The 21,779-nt window shown below is 34.5% G+C and overlaps 1 protein-coding gene across 4 annotated transcripts in view; it reads left to right on the top strand.

Moving 5' to 3' along the window:
- Positions 1-21,779, top strand: part of LOC149789856 (transcription initiation factor TFIID subunit 5-like) — a 227,465-nt gene that overhangs the window by 124,670 nt on the left and 81,016 nt on the right. For all 4 annotated transcript variants that reach the window (XM_089971839.1, XM_089971841.1, XM_089971838.1 and 1 more), the window contains exons 10-12: positions 6,104-6,223; positions 12,558-12,703; positions 19,351-19,488. In XM_089971839.1, coding sequence (XP_089827965.1) covers positions 6,104-6,223; positions 12,558-12,703; positions 19,351-19,488 — 404 coding nt within the window. The remainder of the gene's footprint in view (positions 1-6,103; positions 6,224-12,557; positions 12,704-19,350; positions 19,489-21,779) is intronic.

Genomic DNA, 21,779 nt, shown 5'->3' with positions numbered 1-21,779 from the left:
TTTACATCATGATCATCGTGTCATGTACTTTCCATTAGAGTTGTTTGGGGATAAGAATACGCTGTGTCATCCTGGCTTGGAGGGTTGTGTTTATCAGCAGGTTTCACCTGCTCACTGCTTCATTCATTCATATATACTTGTCCCATGATAAACCTGTTAAACTTGATGGAAGTGAACTCACACTCCCTAAATCAAGTCATAAAATCATACAGTGCTTTCTGTCATCTCTAATATGCATGGGGAAATGCTCTGATACCCTGAAGCTATAATTATGCTTAAAAATCTTCATTCCTTCATTAATACAAAATCTTTGTTCTTGTACTTAATGAACTTTATGATGATTGGGCTGGTAGAACCTGTTTTGCTGTCATTATATAGTCCGTGTGCTGTCTCTTTCTCAGTGGAATCTGAGGCATCTATATAGTGAGTGTCTTTAATCAAATCATAAATTTCATGTTTGGAAAACATCACACTTTTCATGTGGGGATTCCTCATTTCCATGAAACAGAACACTATTTTCCCTTGATTCATTTTAATTTGTCCAATCTATTCTCTCAAGATTTACAATCTTGTCAGACAAAATCTCTGAGCTCCAGATTATCAGCTCATAATCACTTGCCAGGGACAGGACTTTTGAACTGAGTTCTAAGTAACAGACATTCAGAGATTGAAGTTCCTGATGAATATCTTTCAAGACCTTATCAATATCACCATCAGATTGTGTGTATGGGGATGAACAGTCATATCAACTTGTCCAGATTTACTCACAGAATTTCCTTCCCAGGCCTTAGGTTGACTTCAGCTTTAAGTGACCCTGAAACAATAAGCAAAACACACTGCACCAAAATGATTCTTAAAGTAAGACTAACTTAAAGTAAGACTAACCACAGTTTTCTCAATGGAGAAAGAAGGCATTCTTTTAACTTTGAATGAGGTACAAACTAGCCAGTTCAGTTTCTCCAGACTTGATGTTTATCCCCTTTTAAAAAAACAATTTCCACAACTCACGCAAACACATTAAACACTTTAATTCATCAAGTAGTGCTCTCAATAAAAGTGTTAGAGATAAACAATAGCTAGTGTGATGTCATCTTAAATCTAATGACTAAAGCTGTGGGAAACCCATTGGGCTAATTGCATAGGTAAAGTTTGGTTAGTCAAGGAGATGCATGTTGAAGAAGAATAGTTGATTGCCATGAATGAGAATGTTTAATTTGGATTTGGATCTTTTTTAGCGTATCTTTAACAATTTTTCTGTCATGTCACTACGATGTCTGCAGTGTGGCAGTTTATAGTAATGTCTAGCACTGGGCATCATGTTGCAGATATGTAGCTTGATGTCCCACCCAGTCACATTATCCTGACACAGGGCCAACCAGACCTAACACTAACCTCTTAATGCTTAACGCCAAGCGAGGCAGCTGTTAGTACCATTTTTATCAAGTCTTTGTATGACTGGGCCAGGGTTCGAAGCATCTCAGGCAGACGCTTTAGCCACTAGAGGCCACCGGAGCTGTTGGAATGTTTAATCCATCTTTATTAAAAGTTATTGGCATGTTTGTTGTCGTCAGCAGTAATGTTTCTTGGAAGTTGGATTTCTACTCGATATAAAATACACAAAACATGATTATTTTGGCATTCAGAATAGTGTATCTTTGTGGTTCATATTTACTGGCAAAATGTTGAAACAAAGCTGTGATTCAGGAAAGAGTAAGCCATCAGTGCACCAAACAAAGCCCAGCAAAATTCAGTTTTATAACTCGATGATGATGGAGGGTGACTTTATGAAGTGCAGCAGCATTGTATTCCATGCACATTCTGCATACACAGTATTAAGACTAGTCATTCTTGGGTATATTATGTCCTTTGACTAAATCTGTCAACTGGTACCCAGGTACTTGGGTACCAACCCAGGCAATAATGTGGGCCATAATTTACCATATACAAGTTTTCTGCCAATGCTTGTTTGGGCAGCACTCACTTTGTTTTTAACTTGACAGTTTTTTTGATTGAACCTCAAATATGTATACATTCATAGTGCCAAGCAGAGGTGTGACTCTACCAGTATATAATAGACCTTAGTCCTGTAGCTCTTTTTCTCAATGACAACCCTTTGATTGTGCGGCAAGCATGGTTTCATGGCAAGTAACACAAATGACGTTTAGTTGCAACCTTTTTATAGGTTTCACAAATTGTATGATTAAAGTGTTACTTACAAAGTCCAAGCTCAGTGTCAAAAAAAACATCCACATACGACAGTGAGGATATGGAATTGGAGTCAGATGACATTTCTGATAATATAGACCACGATGATTCACTAGATGACAATGGAAACTTTCAGAACTGTATCAGGCAAAAATAGTATGTGTTTTTTGTATTTCACTGGTTTTAAAATTCTGGGATTTTAAAAGAAATAATTATTTTTTCTACCCAAGGGGGCAAAAGTGCAAGTGTGCAATGAAAATGGGGATGGTCGGCTAACTGAAATCAAATGTTATTTTTTTATACCTTCAGTCAATGAGGATGACTTCATGGACTTTGTAGCAGATGACATTAGGTAGTGATATATTTCAGATACTTTGACTTTCGAAAAATATGGACTAACTTCATGTTTGTACAAATTTAATACAGTTTCCCTTTGATTGGTTACTCGGGTATCCGATCATTAAGGTAGATGGGTACCCAGTAGAAGTTTTCTAAATTGTTACAACTTTACCTTTAACATAGTAACAACACCAAGCATCAGGACAATCTACAAATACAGAGATCAATCCCAAAAGTTACTGACATGTTTAAACATTAACTAGTGTGGCCATCATAAATTTGACACACTCTCACAGCAATACAGATGCAAAATGATGATTTTCTCTCTGAGAAAATTCAGCAACATCTCACGAAAAGTTTGATGGTACCAACCAGTCTTTTGAGAGTACAAAAGTGGACCTGAGTGACTCTCCATCAAACCCTCATTAAACTGTTGAGAACAGTAAAGATTGCATCTGGTTAAGACTGTATTCCACTGTCCAGTGGATTTAAAACAGAAACATGGGTAATTTTTCATTTAAGATTGTTGGGTGTGTACATGTGTGTATATTTTTAAGTGATGAACTTTGACAATTCAAAGAGACTGAAGATCAGATTTTTGGAGGGGGGCAGGGGAAGGGCACAAAATAAAGCTCTGGACCCCATTAGCTTGAAAAAAATATATTGTTCCTCCGTTTTTTAGAAAACTTAAACAATTAGATATTAGCCAAAGAAAATATTGATTATATTATGGTAAAATAATATCCTAGTTTTAAAGATAATCCCACCTCCCACCTAAAAAAACCCACAAATTATTTAGTTCCAAAGTCTACCAACTTTATTTTTGAAAGTGTATTGAATGCTTCAAAGAAAACATTTTCTTATATTCAAACATATATGAAGTAGATAACTTATTATTGAACAAATGATATTAAATTTGTACAAAAAAATAATTGAACAAACTTAAAGACCTAATAATGTTTCCTACCTTAAGTATTCTCAGCATGTTTTTTTATGTTTTCTAATTTCATGGTGTTTGTTTTTGTAATCATATTATATGTCTTTTATCTTATAAGTATTGTCTAATGTTGTAAAGCGCTTAGAGCTTCTAAAGATTAGGCACTATACAAAGTCTTCATTATTATTATTATTTATATTGTCAGGTTCATATTGCTGCTTTTGATGGGTTGCACACACTGAACCCTCTTGGGACCTAAAAACATTCTTTTTGAGTCTCAAAAACAAAACCCCAGTACTGTCAGGTATGCATATATCACTTGAGAAAATAGGGGCTCTTTTAGTGGTTTTCATATTATCGATCATGTTCTGCCAAGAATTGATTCCATATGAAGTATCAGTAATTCTAGGCAGTGCTTGCTAAAAAAAAACAAAACACATTGCTGGCCTGTCAGATATTTTATTGTGTTAGCATATGCAAGCTTCTGGTATTTAACTGTGGTTCTGGTATGAGAATGACAGTAATTATCCTAAAATATTCAGGTACATCAGTTTTTCCCCCCGTAATAAAAATTAGACCTGTGCTGAATATATTTTATAATCACTGAAGCACTGGAACCAGATACAGATGTTTCTACCATTGAAGTGCAAACAGTGCAGCATAAAATAAATGCATTTTGAAGAAACCAAATGCAAGGTGCAGATAGCAGAACAACGAATGATAAACAGAATTGGAATTAAACAAAACTGATGGATTTCATGAATGGATGTGAAAATAGATTTCAAACTACCATGGTTGAAAGCCATTTTATATGATAATTAAGAAACAGTTTTTTACACTGTCAGACAATTTTGCATCCTTCATAGAGAAACAATGCTATCTTTGTACTTTTAAGCGCCATCCAACAGTTCTTTCCAATACAGTAAAATTTTCAAAAGGCCGTGCGATGGAGATGTATTTCTCACGTAGAAGGCCTAATCAAGTATTTTGAATAGCAGAGGCCAATGTCTCACTAATGCCTAAATGAGATCAGTCTTGTGGTCTCTAAACCACTCTATGAACCTTTAGGTGAAAAGATTCCTTTGAAAACCTAACCCTCAAGACAATTTTCTTGCTTGCCTTAATGTCAAGCAAGCGATCATCATGCCTATCTATAGAGCAGGGCTGTTCCAGACTCGATGGGAATTATGAGTAAGTTTCTTACCTTTGCCAACCAGGTTTTTTAGCCAAGAAATCCAGCTTCTCGTAGTCCTTATGTTTTGTTTTTTTATTTGCCAGTTATCAGCCCCAAACTAAACTGACAAATTCAGCTAAGCAATAGCAACAGGTATGGTATTACTCATATTAAAATCTCGCTTGGGAATGGGTTAGTGAAAATAACTTTGATGATGTAATACCAGTTGCTATTGGTAGATTCCCTCCTCCTGTCCCACAATGTCCAACTAAGTTAGGCTGCTCCCTCAAAATAATGAAGGACACTGGCATGAATGCCCAATATGTGTGGATTTCTCAGGCAGTGGTGGCCCAGTGTTGTGGAAATGTTTTGATCATCCTAATGTTATATGAAATTTTCATCATTTGGTTAGGTTGTTTTCCTCCCGAACAGTACTAGCTTTTCAATAGCAACAGCCATGTATTATATTCAAATTAGTTTTTCCTGCACACAAAAAAACAAAACAGCATAAAACCCATTTCCATATAATCCCAAACTGTCTTCAACTTAAAAACCTTAATAGACTTCTTATAATATCCACTTGGACCTAAATGAAAACTTTTCCATTCTTACTGGCATAATGGTTGCCATTTTGGACCATCTGGATAATTTCACTATCACTACTTCTGGATGAACAATTGTATCAGTTATTGGTTTTCTTTTAATTGGTTGACCTGAATGAAATTGGCGCTCTGACAAGCAACATGGCAACCATTGCTGCGATCTTGAGTATCTTGTTTTCACTACTTCTTTACAATGGATGGTCATATTGGCATTGTGCATATACATAGTCCAAAATAAAAGTGTTTCTGATTTTTTGTCCAACATGGCTGCCATCTTGAAACTCTTCTTATTGCTACTCCACTGTGAGTTTTGATTGTAAACAATTGCTGAATGTGGGAACCCACCAGGTCCATCTTTACATGCATAATCAAATGTAGGTTTTGCAAAACAACATTAGGAGAGTTATTTTTCTTACTTGGTGATCTGGATAGAGGTTTGGATGCTCAGCATTTCCTCTTCTTATCTGTTCTCCTAATGTTGATGTGATTGGGTAATGTATTTGCCAGAGGGAGGACATTTTTAGTAAATTACGTTTCTCCAAAAATGCTTAACTGATCACAATATTATTAAGTTCTACCACCCTTCCCCATATTCGGTTGTCAAATACAGGATAAGGGGAACTAATCTGTAATAATTGCTTCCCTTTATCTATTTGAGCTGTAGACCGAAAGATGTTTATGTTTTCAAACGTGGTATGCTGGACTTTATTGTGAATATTAGAGACAATATAGATACTCTGCAATTAACATGAATTAAAAAATGGAAAAAAAATAGAATTCTAATGAATTCCTGCAAAATATTTTTAGCTGTTCAATCTTTAATAAAGAGATGTTTTTTATGTTCAGGAAAGACCGGGATAAGTTGGAGAAGATAACTGCCTTCAGGGAGACTCTGAAGAGAGTCAAGATTGGTCCAGAAAGTCTGCCCTCCATCTGCTTCTACACTCTTCTAAATTCCTGGCAAGGGTAGGTAGCAAATACATGTCATGAAACATATCTCAGAAGCAACACATTTTTACCAGTCATTTGAGTCTGTCTGAAAACACAATGACTTCACTATTTTCTGTTAGTTACTAGTGTTCATCAGTTTTGTGGTTACCATATTTACCGTAGATATTGGGACATCGTATTTGTTTGGATACCATAAATTAATTTTGAAAGTAAATTTTTGTGCACTGTATGTTCTGGGACACATAGATTTTTCAAGTCGTAAATTGTTGGACACTTTTAAAGAACTTTCAAAAATTACATGTCAGAAAATGCACTCCAACTGAAATTTTATTTTAAAAAATATTAAACTGTACTTGAGATAGAACTCACAAACACAACTTTTCTCCTGCACATGTACGATCCATTCTTTTAGTGGCTGATTTTTTTTTTTTTTTATAGCTTTCTCATACCATGCAAAATTAGAGGCAACACATCACCTAGAGAGGCAACTCAAGGATTAAATTCAGATTTTCAAATCTGCACCAGTCGTGCTAATTCTCACACTTTTGACCCCATCTTATCATCAGTCCATCCAGAAATGAGATCAAAGTACGCTAGAATTTCATCCATGTTAATGATCATATTGTCAGCAAAATCATATACTTCTCTTCTGGCCTTCATGAATTCATCAAATGATTTTATTTTCTCCAAATCTTCTGGGTGATGCTTTGTCATCCATTTTTGTGCACGAAGCATATTGTGTCACTTTAAAAATTGTTCCATTGTTTCAATTTATTTTCAAAATTCCCATGAATATGATGAAAACGAACCAAAGTGAATGTCCATATCTTGGCCATCTTTGTATATTAGATTTTTGTTCAAAAATCGGCACACTTAAAAGAATTCAAAGTCAGCTCCCGAGTTCAGCTTGTGTTGCAATAAAATAACCTTTGTATTGATATCCTTAAAAAAGAAAAGAAAAGCCAGCTTCAGAGTATCCAAAGTTGGCTTGCTTTGTAATAAAAAATAACCATTGTCTTTGATGTCCTGTTGGTAAGTTCAAAGAATTAGTTTACTGCTCGTTGCCAGTTGCGCTTATTCACCACCCGTGCTTCTATTTGCTTGGCATCTCTAGTTATAATTAGAACAAACAGGCATTAGTGTCTGCAGCTAAATAGTATGCACAGGAATAGCTTTAATGATACTTTTGTAACCTATGCTAGTGAAAAGATTGTCACTTGCACTCAAGTGAATTTATTTTCAAATAATGATTTTTATTTGCGAGATACTGTCAACTAGTTGACCTGGATATAATTCAGTCTTGGTTATTTTGCACCTAATACTGTGTCTTGTGTGAATGGCAGTTGTCTTCAAGCTATTTTTTGTGAAATCATCTGCTTCTCTTCTGGCCTTCATGAATTCATCAAATGATTTTATTTAATCAGAATCTTCTGGGCAACAGTTATCGATGTCCATGCTCAAAGCAATTTATTGTGTCACTTTAAAATTTGTTCAAGTGTTTCAATTTATTTTCACTATTCCCATTAATTCCATTGAAAAGGAACCAAAGGTTTTGTACAAAAAATTTGCACAATAAAAAGAATCCAGAGTCGGCTTCTGAGGTTGGCTTGCTTTGCAATCAAATAACCTTTGTTTTGATTTCTGTTAAAAACAGAAAAACTGGCTTTCAGGTGACCAAAGTTGGCTTCTGAGGTCAGTTGCTTTGTATTAAAAAAAAACTTTTTCTTTGATGTTCTGTCAGCAAGTTCAAAGAATGAATTTGCTGCACGCTGCCAGTTGTGTTTATGCACTTCTTTTTGCTTGACATCTGTAGTTATAATACTGACAGATCTTGATGTTTGTGGGTAAATAGTATACACAGCAGTGTATTTTAATGATATTTTTGTAACCCGTACTAGCAAAAAGAATGTCACTTGCACTCAAGTGAATGTGTTGTCAAATATTTTTGTTTGCAAGATACTTTCATATAGTTGACCTGGATTTAATTCAGTCTTGGTTATTTTGCAACTAACACTGTGTCATGTGTGACTGACAGTTGTCTTCAAAATGTCTGTTGATTATTTGTCTCTCATTTGCGATTTTGTTGGATCCAGTTTTCAGTCAGATAACATATTCAGACCTTTGAGCACAACCAAACACGATTTGTTTCTCAATGTTGATTTCAATGAACAGTATGTCGTGTGTTATGGGACATAAGCAATACATGCACCTATATGGATGCCTGTGCTACATGTACAGAGTTCGTGGATATATTTTATTCTTTAAGCTCATGATGGGAAAAAAGAATAAATGATAATAATTCAAGGTTATATTCTTTTTTAAAATTAAATAAGTGTTTTGTTTATCTATTTTATTGCAATTGCAGTGGGAGGGCACAAATTCAATTCAAATTTATTTTGTTTCTTAAGTCTTGGGATATTTGACCTTGGTTAAAAAGTTTTACGATAAGTTCTGGTACAGGAAATAAATTATTATTTTATTGTGTTACAATAAATACAGTAAATACGTTACTAAGGACAGTCAATTACAGACCCATCAAACAAGAAATGGTAGGACCCATACCCAATTCACAAATTAAAGTACAGTAGCCCCCCTTGTATAAGGTCAGCCCTTCTGCACATAAAAGTGACTTTCTAGATGGCGATTGCATAAATGTAAGTGATGATTTTGTAATGATGTTACCTGTACGCAAAAGAGGGGTGGTAAATTAGATTTGACTATCATTATTTAGAGGATGACCTCCCTCAATTGTATTGCCCGGTATGAGTGGATAGATAGAATGTCAACATAGAACTGAGCATAACTGTTAAGAAGAAATAATGCAATATGAGCCCCCTTTAGACAAGGGAATAACAAGTTAATCAGTCACATAAGCTAATAGTGTCAGCGACAATTCAAACAAATTTACATTTACAGAATTTCAGTAGCAGTGTTATATTATTGATTCATTTCATCATGATAATGAGAGTGGTGAAACAAGCACAATGCCCACACACATTCCCGTATCTCTGCATATGCTGCCACATGACTCCTTAGACATCCAACCTAGACAGTTTCACTCAATAAGATACCTGCTATCGATTACTATTGCATAAGACTCACTAACTTCTAGCTTACAGCAGTCCCTAACCTACAAGATTCTTTAAGCATTAAAAAATCAGATATAAATATGCAATTTTCGTTAAGACATGATAATCAGTATTGTCCTAACAAACAAAGGAAATTAATTCATATAACCCTATGAAGTCCTACACATCTTAAAATTTGGATCGCAAGCAACCAGCCAGTTCTATCATAGAACTGGTAACTATAAAATTAAAGAAATAAACTGCATAAAAAACTCTTGCATATCCGCAGATTTCCATGAAATCAAATAAATGTTGCATATTATGGATCCTTGGCATATCAAACACATTTGCATAAAACAAAACAAACAAAATAGAAAATTGCATGAAAAATTAAAATTGCATACCTTAATGCTGTTCTTTCCAAGAAAATGTGCGTCATAGCACTAAAGGCATGGCTTTGCTGGCCAGACAGCCACCTGGTCCCCTTATTTGCCTTAATGAGGAAGAACTACTTATTATTTTTCCCCTTGAGTCAAACAAGTCTTGCTTCTCTTGCAGGAAAATCTTGGACTGAGGAAATTTGCCCAGAGTCATTACTTTAAATAAAACCTCTTCCAGGGTGTATGCCTTAAGTTAAACTGACCAATCATAATCAGTCGTTCCTAATTTTTTCCCCAAGATAATTATCTCTTCTGTCAGATTTTGACAGCTTAGAATCTGAGAAATACAACATATACCAACTTCCTTTTGTTAAATGACTATTCGACATGCCATTCCATTACGAAGGCATGGTCGACATCTTAATATTTACTTTCCCAGGACAGCTTTATGATGCCCAGGTCAATTCTAAATTTGCCGTAGATGCTGGCCTCGCCCTTACCCATGAAATGTACCAACTAACATGGGAAAAGGTTGAATTGACCCTTCACATAAAATCTTGCTGGCTTGACTGTACTAATATTTTAATGTACAATGTATTCAATTTTAATGTTCAGTACTTATTCAAAATTCAACACATTACAGATTACATGTGAAGTATGAAAGGCATAAGTGATATTTGAAGGTTTAATATTTCATTTCAAAATAACAGGAATATTATGCAATCAGTGATATAAAACATCTATTTGTGTTTTTTATTGATAATTATTATGAATGATGCAAAACCACCTTATCTATAAAATCAGGTTCCAAACTTGTGGCTGAAATTATCACTCTGTCAGTAGCATTTTCCCATTGCAGTAGAATGTATTACTGATACAGGTTTTACCGTATATGTTGGGACATGATAAAATAATTTTTTTTCCTGTCCCAGAATTTTATGGTGAAACATTTTTTCACTTTGGTCATATGTCACAAGACTTAAGAAGCGAAATAAATTTGTATTGCATTTGTGCTTGTGCTTCCCCCACTGCATGTTGCAGTAAAATAGATAAATTAAGTGCTTAATTGATAACAAAAAGAAAGAGACTAACCTTGTGTTGTTAATCATTTATTCCTTTTTTCAACATGAGCATTAAAGAATAAAATATATCCACGAAATTCGTATAAGTAGCATAGGCTTCCATACTGTGGTGTGTATCAATTATGTCCAATACCACACACCACATTGTTCATTGACATGAACATTGAGAAACATTTGCGTGTGGTTGTGCTCAAAGGTTTGAACGTTATTTGACTGAAAACTGGAGCCAACAAAATTGCAAACAAGAGGGAAATAGTCAACCGATATCTTGAAGACACCATTCACGCATTACACTGTGTTGGGTGCAGAATAATCAAGATTGAATTATATCCAGGTCTACTGTATGACAGTATAAAAATCTTTATTTGAAAACACATTCACTTGAGTGCAAGTGACAATCTTTTCATCAGCTCGGGTTACAAAATTATCCTTAATATTTACCCGCAGACATCAGTGCTCCTTTGTATTAATTATTACTACAGATGCCAAGCACATAGAAGCCCTGGTGGTAAATGGTAAATAAAAACAACTGGCAGCCAGCAGTAAACTTCTTCTTTGAACTTACCAACAGGACATCAAAGACAAGGTTATTTTTATTACAAAGCAAGCTGACTTTGGACTCGGAAGCCGATTTTTTTAAAACGATGTCAATACAAAGGTTATTTTATTGCAAAGCAAGCTGACCTTGGAAGCTGACTATGTATTCTTTAAAGTGTGGCATTTTTTTTAATTTTTAGCTTTGAATATACAAAGACAGTATGGGAAAGCTAAAAAAATATTCATGTACCAAAAGAATGGATCGTATGTGTGCAGGTGAAGGGTTGTGTTGATGAGATGCTGCTGCAGTGGATTAAAGAATTTTATCTCAAGTACACAGCTTTATATTTTTTTTAATAAAATTTCAGTTTGAGTGCATTTTTCGACATGTTTTATTTTTGAATTATTTAAAAGGTGTCCCACAACTTACGACTTGGAAAAAGGATGTGTCCCAGAACATACAGTGCACAAAAAAAATGACTTTTAAAATTAATTTATGGTGTCCCAACAAATATGGTGTCTCAACATATACGGTAATACTTATTTGAACGTTTTATATATCAAATTTCTCAGTAGTGATCAAAGGACTGTCTTTTCATTTAGTCAAATTGCTTGCATTATTTCATCATTTGAAAGAGTGTCTGACTACGTTTTTTGCAACAACTTATTCCTACATTGCCAGTTTTACTTCTTACGCAAGATAATCAATGTTTACAAAGGAGGTGAGCTTGTGATTGACTGATTTTACTCTGGCGCTGTTATCAGTAATCTTTGTTCAAATAACCTGATTAGGGATCAGGAGTCTTTATGGTGATAATTGAATGGCTATGCAAATGAGCAGACCAGGACAATGGAAAAAGCTGACAGAACAATTGTCACAAAACTTCATTCCTGGAAGAAAAAAAAAATCATAGAACTGTAACATCAAGCAATTTACAGCTTATTAAAAGATATTTTGAAAAAAAAGTTTGGGGGTCTAACAGAATGAAAAAGTAAATATAGTAGCATACGATATCATTCAAGCACCAGCGTATCTAAAAATATCTCAAATACAATTTTACAATGTTTGGAGTTAATTTTTAAGTATATTTTATATTCCCCATTAAGGGAAATAACACATTTCATATTGTTTTATGTAATATTATTCAAGTCTGAAATTATTGCATGCATTCTTTAATTTCATATTTGATTTTATGAGCTTGCTTTTGGCAAGTAGTTTTGTGAAGAGTTGCTGTTTATTTCTGGAATGTCCTGATTGAATTTCCTTTTCTTTGTATGTCAGAGTTACATCACTGGAGACAAGCGAGGACTCTAGTCTGATGAGTGCAGGTTTTGCTGACTCCCTTATCCGGGTTTGGTCACTGGTGCCAAACAAACTGCGGGCCATGAAGACTCAAGAGGACCTGGAATTAATTGACAAAGAATCAGGTTCACAAAAAGTTCTATTATCATTCAGAAAACATTTTTCTTGTTTCTTGTTGTGAATGACTAAATTTTAACTAAATGAATCTGGTTGATTTTTTTTATGGAACTTTCAGCAGGTTATTGGTTATATCATTATGGGGAAATAGGAGCTAAGTACAAATCCACTACACTTGGATTATAAGTCAAGTGCTCTAGCAACTGAGTTGCTTTGGCTTCTGGAATAATCTCAGAAAAATAAGAGATATCAAGGACAGACATTGTTCATATTCTTTTATGGCCTGGTTACTCCAGCAAGATTCTTCCCTTAATTTGCAGATAAGGTGGTATTAGCTTTACTCTCACTATATATGAACACTTATCTTTCATCTCAAGTCTCTTCTCAAGAAAATTAAGACCTCTGGACTTGCATTTACTAATTTGGACGGGTTTTTTTTGGCTAGCCTTAGTGTTTCATTATGAAGTGATAGTTGCATAAGTTAGCATACATAAACAGTAATGAATGGGATTGAAAATATATAAATAGAATGAACAAGTGATAGATAAGTAGGAAAAATAGACATTACAAAAAGAAACTTCCCAGAAACATTGAAACATTTCTTTTCCAAACAGAACAGCACTAGAATTTGTTCAGATTGTTGGTTTTATGCACTTCACTATGCTAACAGTGTTTGGTGAAATTGTGACAGACTTCTTCTCTAATTGGCTATAATCTTTCTTAATATTATTTTAGTAAAGAAACATATTAGAGATTAATACAAGCTTTTTGTACTTATTTTGAACTTTAAATGAAACAGTAAATAAATATAGTTGCAAAATTGTGCCAAACAGATGCATACTTATACTTCAATATAGTGTAATGTTCCTTGCTTGATATTATCACTGAAGTACATAATTATTAAAATGTTTTTTGTTTTTTTTATTAAAATAATTAATGATATTGTGATACCTTTTCTATTTCTCTATTTCCTGACCTCATTTGGTACAACTATTACTGCATCTTCTAAATTATATGGTGGCAATTCATGGAATTTTGTAGTAATGCTGGCCCTTGGATGACCATCTGCAAGTGAGGTGTAATCATTGTGAGCCAATCAAAGTTCAAAATGTGCTCAAATTTTAATTTAAGTGATACTTTTAAATGTTTTCTGATGTTGCCTTACTAGCAAGACAGATCATATAGGTTATAGATTATGCATTAACCCCATGATTTGCTATCAGAGGGGTTTATGGGTGGAATATGCATTGAACAGTATTTGTGAGACATTGTAATGTTCTAATTTGGTTTAAGGCATTAAGTTTATTTTATTGTCTGGGGAATTTTTTTTTGTTAGCTTATGACAGATGCCTGTGTATATATCTATTGTTTTGGCTACAGATATTAAGGAGATTCAAGGTTCTGGATTTGAGGAATTAATGCACCATTTATTTTCACTGGATTTTAATTGTTCTTAACTGTGTATCTGTATGTATATAGTTGCAAAAAGATGTAGAATGATTGCATAGACTTTCGATTTTTAATGAACATGTTATCTGTTCTTGATGGGCTGCCTCAATTTCAAAGAAATAAACACTGATTCCTGATGAGTATGCTCATGAATTTCCATATCTAATAAATTAAATGCCTTCATATAATTTTATGGTATAATCCCATGATACAGTTTATTCCTTTTCAAACTTTATACTGATGATATGATCTATAATTGTGTTAATTGATGTTTGTTACCTAATTTCTCTGTAGATTGGCAATTTTTCACTGTTAAATATTTGCCATTTCCACTGGAAATACTTTTGTTCAGGGCTATTCCATTTAAACATACCCTTGGGGGGGGGGGAAGGCACATTAAAAAATGGGTGACACCTGTAGAAGTGATTTTTTTTCCATACCACCACTAGTCATAGAAGTGAATTTTGGACACCAATGCCCATGCATAGAAGCAAATTTTGGAAATTCATGATCATGTATACAAATTAGTTTTATAGAAGTGAATTATCTGTTGATTAATTTTTATTATTGGTAACTTGAATAGAAGTATTAAACTTAATAGTCAGAAATAAAATGTTATGGATATAATTAATATTTATAATTAAAGATAATATGATAAATATAAAACATTTGTGAATAGTAATAATAAAATGAGTTGATTGTTTTTGATCAACCGGGTATTTGTGGCTTTCAGGTTTAAGCATGAAACATTGTCTTGACAGTTTAATTAAAAACCCAATATTTATGTGGTTTAAGATCAATCTGTTTATAAGCACCTAAATAATAGTACCCAGAAATTATATATGAAATTTGATAGCAGGGCCATACATGTAAGTTTCAGAAATTATTTTCAAGTTAGACAAGGTAATATGTATTTTATATAAAGGGATTAAAGAAATATTAAAACCACATGATGCCTGAATTACTTTTATTTTCAGTAAACATGGAAAATGTTCCCCATCAGACTGTGAACATGCAACTTTTATTGTCATATATAAAGATGACACATGTCTCATATCACACCTTTTACACAGTATTATTAGATACTCTGCCAACCCATTTGAAGTTTTTACATATTTATATGTTCAAACAAACATTACAAAACAAAAACTTTACCATACTATATATATATATATATATGTATATATATGTATGTATATATATATATATATATATATATATATATATATATATATATATATATATATATATATATAAGGTTGTTGTCTTTCCCAGGCATTATTGTTGTATCTTGTCTTAATTTGTCAACTATTACAGCTGTAAAATTTCTGAATTTTCAACCACACAGAACTCATTGGATCCACAGATGCATGTAGTTTAGAAACCAAAAACAATTCCACAAAACAGTTTTCCCATGACAGAGTAATATTTTGAAATATGGTAGTTTTTCATTAGACCAACATATAAAGCCATGAAAACCATTATTTTCATTTGAAATTCTCAATCACACATTCAAAATTATACTTAACAGTGCTCCAGATAGCTTTTAGACTATTCAGTATGGTACAGGTCAACATTGTAAGAAATCATTAATAGCTTCTTCATATCCAGTATCACAAAACAACTGAAAATTAGTTTAAATTAGAAGTTGTAACTGTGAATGTGTGATCAGACAATGTTCAGAATACTAGCATAAATGTGTTTTTTGTATAGCAGCTGGTGTATCAATAAACTCTCTTGTCAATCCTTTATTTAACCCTTACCTGCAATGACTTCTGCCACCAGTGTAGACCTGGATCGGTTTGCAACTCAGTCAATAAATTCTCCAAAGCACCACTATAAGCCATTAACAGATTGATTAAGTTTCAAAGAAAGAACTGCTGATTGTTAAAATACCATAGGTTAAGGGATAAGGGTGAAGTTTTGGAAATGCTCAATAGAGTTTTTCCAAACTAACACTATCTTGAGCTGTCTTTGTAGTTTTACTTTTAGTTAAACTCGGAAAAAATGTTTGTTTCATGTTGATCAGTCAGTATCCAAACATATCTACACAGAAATCTATCAACTATGAGTTCAAACAGATAAAATGAGCATGCCAATATGCTTAATAAGAACCAAGTACATAAACAATGATTTTTAAAAAATGCATCAACATTTACTTTTTTTAGAAACTTGTCTGATTGGACAGCCACTTAAAAAATATACTTGTTGAGCAAAAATCAATCTCCAGTTTCGTTTACCTTTTCATCAATAAGAACTAAATGATGATGTTCCTCCGATTTTATCTCAAGATGAAAGATTTGGCAAAGAAAACAGAATAAATAGAAACATAAATACTTCATTCATATATATTGAACACACAAATGGAATACTGTCCCCATTATAGTCATCTTAAAATCAGTTTATCCCTAGGTTCATTACCTCATTTTCAGTCAACCAATGAGAAGACATCATTTCATTCCATGTGTTGCACTTGCATATTAAGTGGGTGGGGTGGCTGAGTGATCTAAAGTGCTGTCCGTTATGGATCACTGCCATCTCACCTCTGTCTGCATGGGTTCGTGTCTACGATTTGGCCAACGTGGGTATGTGAGAAAGCTTGCCAGTAGCTTCTCGTGGGTCAGTGGTTCTTCCTGGGGTTTTCCCAGGTTCTTCCTCCACCATTAATACAGGCTGCCATGCATTGCCTATCATGTGCTGAAAAATGGCGTTAAACCCCACAACAACAACAGTTAAGTGTGTGCGATCATAGCCATGTTGAGCTATAGTGTGGAAAAATGGCCTGGCATTCCATAAATGTATAATAGCACAAGATTTAGTATGCATACAAAGTTGAATGCCTGAACTAAACATTGGTACAAAATTTATTATGTTACGCGCAGTTTAGCTTAAAAGGTCACGTGAAGTTGTGTGAAAAATGTGTGTAATCCGGTTTATTTCGTGGCTTTTTTTTTTTGTTGGAAGCACGTGCTTGTTATAAAAATAGTTCTAGCCAATCAAAAGAAAGCTAAGAGAAGGGGAGGTTTTTTTAAGTTTGCAGAGTTTCAAATGTACAATTTTCAAACTTAATCCTGAGGCTGAAGAATGTCTCAACCTTGTATCTGTCTATGGTCGAGTTCTCACCGCTAAAATTAGCCACAGCTGACTCCAGGCCGACCGAAGTCAGCCATATCCCCACATCTTCGATGAAACACATGTTGTATTGTCTTTCTGTTGCCATTTTTAGTCATGTTCTAAATATTCTGCTGCAGCATCCATGCCAATACATGCACATGCACATTGGAGAGAATGTTGGCATACCTCTATGCTACATTAATGTAATGTGGGTGATATTTCTTGGGATAATGTACTTTTGGAAATTTTACATGATCTAAGCACACTGCTAACTAAAATGACTGCTCCCTTGTGCTAAAAAATCAGCTTGAATTAGTCTAAAGTACACTTTCCATAGTAGATATTAAAATAGGGAAAATGAATTTTGCCAGACTAGACAATACCAGCTTCTGAAAGTGCAATGAATGAATTACCCAATATATAAAATATAAAAAAACGTTATTGGCTTTTTTTTACAATTTACCTCTGAAGTTCAGTAAGTGAAAATGACCTAGTGGAGCTAGCACGTTTTTGAAAGGTGCACATCTGGAGTAAGGCCAAGCTATATACTCTATAACCCATATTACACCCATCAATCATACACCAAATAAATGGAATAAAGGTTCTTTGAATTATACCTATGATATACAAGGTCATTTTTAAATAGCCAGTATAACCAGTGAGGAAAGCCAGGGAAATTCTTTTTCTTTAAAATTCTAACATGCAAAATGCGAAACTGTAGAGTGTCACCAATATGGCTATATCCAAAAACTTCCAGAGATCCTCGTTCCAACTGTTTTCTTTTATTCCATTACAATTCATCGAAAATTGCTGATTTAGTTGTTTTTTCCCCTGAAATTCTGCAAATTATGATGAGCAATCTGGAATGACGGTTATTTTTTGTTAAAGGGGGGACAGAAGATAAAACAAACACAATGGTTGCATGGCAGAAACATATTATTAACCCTTTACCTCATAGAGTATATGGCTTTTTAGGCCTTCGATGCACATGTAGCAAAGTTACCCAGTGCAGTGCGTCATAAATAGAACACCTGTTGCCTACTCCATACACATAGGCCTGCCTGTTAACTGTTAAGCATTATAGTGTATGTTACATTTAACAGCAATTATAACCATTTTACATTTTTGGTACACATCTGTTATGTATGAAAAATTTAAGAGTAAAGTCTGATCGTTATAGCTGTGTAATTATTTTTCATGGAAGGATGTTTTATGTGCTTTAAATACTTGAGAGAACTCATTCACTGTCAAGTCAGTGAAGTTTTGTGTCCGCGTCTACATCACTAAGTCATCTGAATTTGATAACTTATAAAAACTAATTGCTGCCTACATCAATATCAGCACCTTTACCTAAGTTATTGAAGCTTTCATAGTTGTGATTCTAATCGTGAAAACTTTGTAAGTACTGAACGAAATCAGCGACCTCCATTTTGGAGAGTGGAGAATACAACCCTGTTACTTTAAATAGCAGATTTCGAACAAAGTGTAAACAGTGACCACGTGATCTGACGTAATGGTCATTTGCAGAAATGAATGTAGTATCTAGTAGGGGGTTGCCACTGAAGGTGGCGCTATGAAAACCCACTTAAAATGGTTGATGTTTACTGCAGGTGTCAAAAGTCGCTTCCATGTGAATGGAGTAGAGGCATCCAAAGGCGCTTGCATGAGGCAAAGGGTTAAAATAAAATAGGCACCACCAATAGAAGTATTTTTTTCTTTTGATATGACATGGCACAGAAGTGATTATTGATGACCATGCATGAAAGTTTTTTATTTTGCCATCCATGGGGTAGTGGTACGTTTAAATAGAATAGCCCTCAGTTTCAAATAACTGTTTAGTCTTCCAAATATTCAGACACTGCATGTACATATAGTGTTGATATCAATTGTTTTCCTCCATAGTGTCAGTATAGTTGGACAATATTAAGACAGAAATTTTGTTCAAAATCCTAATACTAAATTCTTGTGTCTGTAGTACCTGGCTTTTTCAGGGCTAGAATGAATCCCACTTGCAAAGCCAGGCTATAATTTGTTTGTTTTTGGCAAGAATTAGCAATAGTTTTGCATCACTGTGAGATTGTTACCATTGCAGATGATGTGTTGGAACGAATGATGGATGACAGGACAGCATCAGATTCCAAATTGTTGATAGGTCACAATGGCCCGGTTTATGCAGCCAGCTTTAATCATGATAGAAATTATCTTATATCCTCCTCAGAAGATGGAACAAGTAAGTTTATACAGAAGATTAATCTCACTTATTGCTATCTACTTTGGAATGGTTGTCATTGACAGTGTAGGTATTGCTTTACCTCTAGCAGCAATATTTTTATCTTGTTTTTATCTTTCACAGGTCTCATAACATTAGGTTAAAGCTAGGAGGTGAACAAATGACTAAGTTTTTGTTTGTCCAAGAACCCGTTTTATCCTTAAGAGTTATTGGCACTTAACCTAAATAATTGAATTGTCCAACGCCACCCCCAAGTGAAACAAGGCTTTTTTGCTGTGCTCACACCAGATTTCTTATTGTTGATCTGAGATTCTGGGTTCCTTTTCTAGGTTTTAATGTAGGATTCTTAGTATGTAGCATATTTTTAGTTTTGACAGAGACCCTCTTATGATATCAGCAATTTGTTCATTTGAAGCATAGTATGATGGATATAATTACCACAGTAAATTATCACAAAATCATCCCCATAAATGGTTATGTGTGAATTTTTGTTGTTGTAGTAATTTGTTTGGTAAGGTGACTTGATACAACAGGATTAATGTGAGAAGATTACTACTGATCTCAATTGTTTCATTCCGAAAGATGGTTTGTAAATATTGATGGAAATCTCCTGGCATGTGCAAAGTTGTCTATATTAAGTAGTTTAGCAATAGAGAAGTCCACTGAATAAATACTTAAATACAGCAATGAATTCTAATGCAGCACTCAGTTGCCAAACTACTAATAATATTCCTGGAAAACTCATATTCTGTTGTAACAAAATTTTCCTCTAGACCCTGGACCATGCAGATTTTTATAAATAAGAAAAGGTCCCTGGACTACATGCAATTTTCGTAACTGTGCATTGAATTGAGCACAGACTAAGATAACACAAGCTGAATGAACACAAAAGTAAATAAATTACGGATTTCTGTATGATCAGTCTTATATTGCATTAGACATTTTCCTGAACCTGCTTAATATAAAAATGTAGTGTACAACTCAGACATGTGCTGGTTGATGTGATTCTGCGCCAGCACTGCCATTGCCTCTTTGACTAGCATGTCCAATGCCATCTCTGCAGCAAGTAACTTGGTATCAGCCTGCTTGTGTAAGTCTGGATTTTGTTTTGTATTTTGCAGTTTTATGTTGTTGCATGGCTGACAGTTGATTGCAGCTGTTCGGTTGCTAGATGTTTATATTTAGCCCACCCATGAGCCCTTTCTAGTAAGGAAATGGAGTATGACACAGCTTTTTCTCCAAGCTCATACCCAAGCCAAATGTTTTTCCTCCATATTTTCAATTTGCATCTTGCATGGTATCATCATTATGGACAGGCCTTGTTTTTAGGCTGTTTCACTTTAAAAAAATACATCAACCATTGCATCACGGATTTGATTTTAAGTTGCTAATTTGTCGCAATTGAGAGTTTATAGTTGGTGTTCTTATGTGCCTGATCTGAGGTCATCATCAGAAGGCTGGTGAAGGAAGTTTCTGCTATTTCATCTGGCATATCAAGATCAGTCACCAACATATCAGCATCCCCATGGCCAGCCATTTCAAAGTCAAAGCCACTTCCTGCTAGGGTTGTTGTCACTGTTGTAGGTTTAATGCCAGTTTTTATCACATGATGATCTATACATGACAGCCAGTATATCTGGTAGAGGAAGATCCTGGGAAGAACTGCCAACACCAAGGAAGCTAATGGCAAACTTTCTCACATGGCTGGTTAGCTGATCCCAACAGTGACATATCTACAGTGCAATTTGAGTTCATGTGGTGTCCTCTCATTAACAAATGAGCACATTGTGTAAGCACAGTTTTCGTTACCATGGCTGGAGGGGCCCTGTGAGGCCAAGTGGTGTAACATGCTAACCTTTACAGATCACTGACATCTCACCTCTGTAAAATATACACTGATGACACCCAAATATACAAATCTAGCCACCCAACTGAAGTTGATGCTACCATTCAGGGTGTAGAGAGGTGTATTTCTTATGTGAAATCGTGGATGACATGTAACAAGCTGCAGATGAATGATGTAAAACTGAAGCTATTCTGATCACAACACAAAGACTTTCTTATTCACATCCCTTACCTCAAACAATAAATATCAGCAATACTAACATTAAAGTCACACAGTCAGTATGAAACATAGATAGATACTCTGGATAGTACTCTCACATCGTACCAACATGTCATGAACAATTGCAACTCATCAGCTCCATTCGCAGATATCTTTCAGTTGATGCCACTTAAACACTTGTGTGTTCATTAGTACTTTCAAGACTGGACTACTGTAACTCAATTCT

Source organism: Sinohyriopsis cumingii, chromosome 10, assembly GCF_028554795.1.
Source record: "Sinohyriopsis cumingii isolate HCF-2022 chromosome 10, ASM2855479v2, whole genome shotgun sequence".
NCBI classification, from domain to species: Eukaryota; Metazoa; Mollusca; class Bivalvia; order Unionida; family Unionidae; genus Sinohyriopsis; species Sinohyriopsis cumingii.
Note: the sequence above shows the minus strand (reverse complement) of the source record. Positions and strands in the feature narration are given on the sequence as shown.